The sequence below is a fragment of the Meriones unguiculatus genome, chromosome 9, assembly GCF_030254825.1.
Source record: "Meriones unguiculatus strain TT.TT164.6M chromosome 9, Bangor_MerUng_6.1, whole genome shotgun sequence".
Classification (NCBI taxonomy): Eukaryota; Metazoa; Chordata; class Mammalia; order Rodentia; family Muridae; genus Meriones; species Meriones unguiculatus.
The window spans coordinates 50,625,076-50,629,218 of record NC_083357.1 but is presented as its reverse complement, the minus strand read 5'-3'; the positions used below and the strand labels follow the sequence as shown (position 1 = coordinate 50,629,218).

At 51.7% G+C, this 4,143-nt stretch overlaps 1 protein-coding gene across 1 annotated transcript; it reads right to left on the bottom strand.

Annotated features, from left to right (window-relative positions):
* Positions 1–771: 771 nt before the first annotated feature.
* On the bottom strand, positions 772–3,936 carry LOC110559570 (granzyme C-like). The gene is made up of 5 exons (XM_021655048.2): positions 3,778–3,936; positions 2,579–2,729; positions 2,049–2,184; positions 1,539–1,799; positions 772–1,017 (listed from the first exon to the last, which is right to left on the bottom strand). The coding sequence occupies exons 1-5, from the start codon at positions 3,914–3,916 to the stop codon at positions 874–876; spliced, it is 831 nt and encodes a 276-aa protein (XP_021510723.2). The 5' UTR covers positions 3,917–3,936; the 3' UTR covers positions 772–873.
* Between the last annotated feature and the right edge of the window lie 207 nt (positions 3,937–4,143).

Here is a 4,143-nt window from a genome sequence, read left to right as displayed (position 1 = left end):
ACGTGGAGGTGGGGGTGAGGGAAGGGAAAAAGGGGAGGGAGGGAGAGGGAAAGATAGAAAGAGAGGGGGAAAGAGAGAGAGAGACTAGGAAATGTTGATGGTGTGAGGCTTTGAAATCTCAAAGTCTGCCCCAGCAATTTACTTCTTCCTCCAAGGCCATAATTCCTAAAATACCCAAACAGGGGCAACATGGGAACTAAGTCATCAAATACATGAGCCAACTGCAGACAGGTGACATGGGACACCAATAAAAAACAAACGGTGTGGTCTAGAAACACAGAGGTTGCTAGACTCACCTGAGTAGGGGTGAAAGAAAAGGGGGTGGAGCTAGGAGGCTAGAGGAAGCCTGGCCCTGTTTCCAGAGGAGGACAGGGAAACTACTGCTAGATGAGAAACAGGTTTGACTTAAAGAGCTGTCCCCTTAAAGGAAGCCTTGGTGAAGCCTTGGGAGAGAGATAGCCTGCCCAGGAAGGACCATCTCCATGTGATGTCAGCAAGTGTTCTGTGTCTCCAGAACTAAGGTGCTTTTCCTCCCTTCTCTGTCATATGGCACAGAGGAGGTGGCAGTTTACCCTGAACCCCAAGCAAGAGACACCCTACATTTCTCCTGATGGTGCTTGGCTTTAGGCCTGTTAGAACAGCAGCCACTAGAGAGAATGGGACAAGCAAAACTGAGCTGGGCAATGACCTGGCCTGAGTTTCAGAGATATGTTTCAGAGATAGCACAGGCCCCTGTGAATGAACATGAAACAAGTCAAGTCTTTTCATCTGCAAAGACCTTTATTAAGTTGCTGGCATCTGTCCTAGAGCAATCCAGGACTCAGCTGTAGGGAAGATGGCTAGGCAGAAAGAGAGCCAGTCTGCTTCTTGTAGCTAGCTGTGTTTCATCGTCTTCTTTATCCAGGATAGGAAACTTGAGACTCTGGTGAAGACCTGTGGAGCTGAACCATCTTTTTTCCCATTGGAGAGGATGCCTGCAGCAGCTTTTTTACACACTAGAGGACCTCCGGAATCCTCCTGTGAATTGAGGGGGACACAGAGAACTGAGCTGTTGTTCAACTTAGTCCCACCCTCCCACTCACGTCAAGGCTTCTCTCAGAGAAGTATGACTTGTGTGTTCTCTTTCTGGGAGGAAGTCAGAGGGCAGGCCTGGGGCCCCTGGGCTTCCCAGCTCTGACCGTGGACATGGTTACTGCTTCACCTCCCTCCTGGGGTCGGCCTCTGCCCTTCCCCCAGGTCTGTGATCCACTCTCCATGAAGGTGTGTGGGACCCTCATCACCTGGTTGTGGCTATGACACACTCGGGGAGTGTGGGCTTGGAAGTCGGGCGTTGTGTTTCAAACACACTTTTTTTATAGAACCTGCCTTCAACAAAGCCTCCTTGTCAGCTCAGGATGCCCTAGTCAGTTCCTGATTCATGCTGTTTCCTGGGAGAACTTTCACAACCAGTAGGCAAAAAGTCCCTCGGTGTTTGGGTCCCTAAGTCAGATTTTGTTTCTCTTCCCACTGAACCCAGAGTGGAGAGCAATCCAACTTACCTCAACAAAAGCGCCGTTGATCTTTGGGTCCCCCACACATATCTCATTGGCTTTGTCGTAAGATCCTCGAAACTGGGACTCACACACCTGATCCTTCTGTATGGTCAGCTGGACCTCTTGCAGTGTGGTTGGGAATTCCCCCTCTGCAGTGACCTTTCCCCAGCCAGCCACATAGCACATATCCTGGGGCTTCACAAGGGCATTTCGCCTGGGCAGGTTGAGGGGCTTCACAGCTCTAGTCCTCTTGGCCTTACTCGTCAGCTGTTGGGAAGAAGCGGGAGAGTCGGGCACAGTTAGCAGCCTGCTGCTCCTGGTCACACTGAAGCCAGAATGGAAGGGAGGGAGGGAAGAAGCTGCGCTCTGGGTCACCCTGAAATCCAGAACAGAAGGGAGGGAGAAAGCAGGAGCACAGCAGGGTGGGAGGGGCAAGTCCTGCTCCAATCACAGCAAGGCACCAGGGATGGGATTTGGTGGGTGAAGCTGTGTGTATGTAAGGGTGGCAGGGCTCACCTTTAAGAGCATGATGTCATTGGAGCGGCCTTTAGGATTATAGTCCGGGTGGGGAATGGATTCTTTCACAGGGATGACCTGCTGGGTCTTCTCCTGTTCTTTGATGTTGTGGGCCCCCAGTGTGACTGTCATTGAGCTGTGCAGAGAGCAGAGCAGACATGAGAGATGTGGGGATCTAGCTGAGGGGACTTGAGGACACAGGAGGGCCTCAGTGTCTGACCTACTGCTCTCTTCTTCTCAAGGACTTGAGACTCCTGGAGCCTCCCTCTTGCTTCTAGGCAATATTCCAAAGTTTGCATTGACTCTTAATGTGAACTGTCACGTCAACCACTGTTTTATTTTGGCCAGTGCAGGTGGTCAGCTCAAGGGTGCTGCTGGCTCTGCCCTCTCACCCTTTCACCTCAAATTTACCTCTTATCAGACTTCTGTTTTCACAGCCCTGCCTTCTAGTGAGCTCTCAGGGGAGCCCCCACAATGAAGGACAGAAGATTCTGTGGCGTCACAGCAAATGTGGGGGAGCTCTGCCTCACCTTCCCCTGCAGTGAGCAGCTGTCAGCACGAAGTCGTCTCGAACCAGGAAGCCTCCACAGAACTTTTTCTTCCCATTATCTCTCAGAAATGTAACATGTGCCATGTAGGGGCGCGAGTGGGGTGTGACCTCCTTGCCTCCAATGATCTCCTCTGAAAGAAAAGGCTAGAATATGGGGTGTCTGGGAGCAGCAGATAAAGTCAGGAGGGAAGATCTATGAAGGGGGTGATTGGGGATGGGATCTACAGTCCCCAAGGCTGCTGCAGACAGGATTCCACACATGGAATAATCTTTGCTGAATGTTGAGCCTCAGAGTCCTGCTCTGAGAAGGGGTGGGCAGCATTGTCCTCCAGGCCCTGCTTTACAAATACATGGAGGGATAAGCTCTGTCTTCATCATGCTGGGGCTGAGGGACCCTGGGTGGCTTTTATTACTCTTTCTTTGTTACTGAGTTCCCCTCACCCCTCTAATCTTGATTGGTGTTATTTCCTCACCTTTTACCCACAAGCCCTATGGGCATGAATTTTCTAACAGTCTCCTATTCTCATGCCCAACACATCTTGGGCTCTCAGTAAAGGCTTTGGCTGCATGGATGAGTGACTGCTAGTTATCCAGAGAGCTGGTGGTGCAGGGCTGTGGGGATTCAGAGCCTGGGGGACATTGGGGTAGTCTGCCGGGAGGATGGGAACAGCTGGGGCCTTACAGGAAGAGGTGGAGAGGCACCTACAGCTCAACTGCAGAGCTAGTGCAGTTCACAGGGCAGGCTTCTTGGCACCCTGGGGCTCTTTCTTCAGGAGCTGAGGGTGGAGGTTCATACATGATGCTCATGTTCTTGAGCTGGTGGCCTTATCCGCTTGCATGCTGCCCTTTAAAGCTGCCCTTTCCCTGGGCTCAAGTAAGTTAGTGATGTAAATTTTGTATCTTTGCAGTCTCTGTCACATCTTTCTCAGGATGATCCAGTCTCCAGGTGATGAAGAAGAGCTGAACAAAGCTAGTGCCCACTAAGCTCTCTGAGAGCACCTCCCTTCCTCAGACCTTGTGGCAATCCAGCCAGTGTCGGATTCCCAAGTCTGGGTTTGGCATGGGACCTGAGCTTCAGAAAGCTGCTGGGTGCAGTCAGGACAATTCCTGACTACTGCTGGGCAGAAGGACAGCAGAGGGGTCATGGATGGCTGCTCTGGGACAGGGGTGTTCACTCACCTGCACCAGCTCCAAGTGGCAGGAGAAAGGTCAGGAGAATCAGGACTGGTGACATCTTCCCAGAATGGCTGCTCAGGCAGAGGAGACCCAGCCCTGGAAGGGGATGAAGCAGGTTTGTGCTCAGTGGGCTCACAGGCATTTTAAAGCTGTCCACCTCGGCTTCTGATTGGCGTCACTTTACTGAAGGACGTTTTCTGGTTTGGGTAAAGATGACACTGTCACCACATTGACCTCCTATGAGGTGGGATAAAGTCCAAGAGAGGAGATGGTGTGGAGGCTGTGGTTGAGGAGGCCTGAGACCCCAGGAAGTCCACACTGACTGCACTTTGAGAAAAGTGTGTCCTTTCTAGCTCTTACACACCTTTG

Bases quoted from the DNA above. Each gene is read 5' to 3' on its own strand.
- LOC110559570 (XM_021655048.2), bottom strand. From the start codon at position 3,916: ATGCCTGTGAGCCCACTGAGCACAAACCTGCTTCATCCCCTTCCAGGG. The intron at 1,800-2,048 runs GTGAGCCCTGCC...TCTTCCCAACAG, and splicing joins ATGACATCATGCTCTTAAAG to CTGACGAGTAAGGCCAAGAG. The intron at 1,018-1,538 runs GTAAGTTGGATT...CTCAATTCACAG, and splicing joins TCAACGGCGCTTTTGTTGAG to GAGGATTCCGGAGGTCCTCT.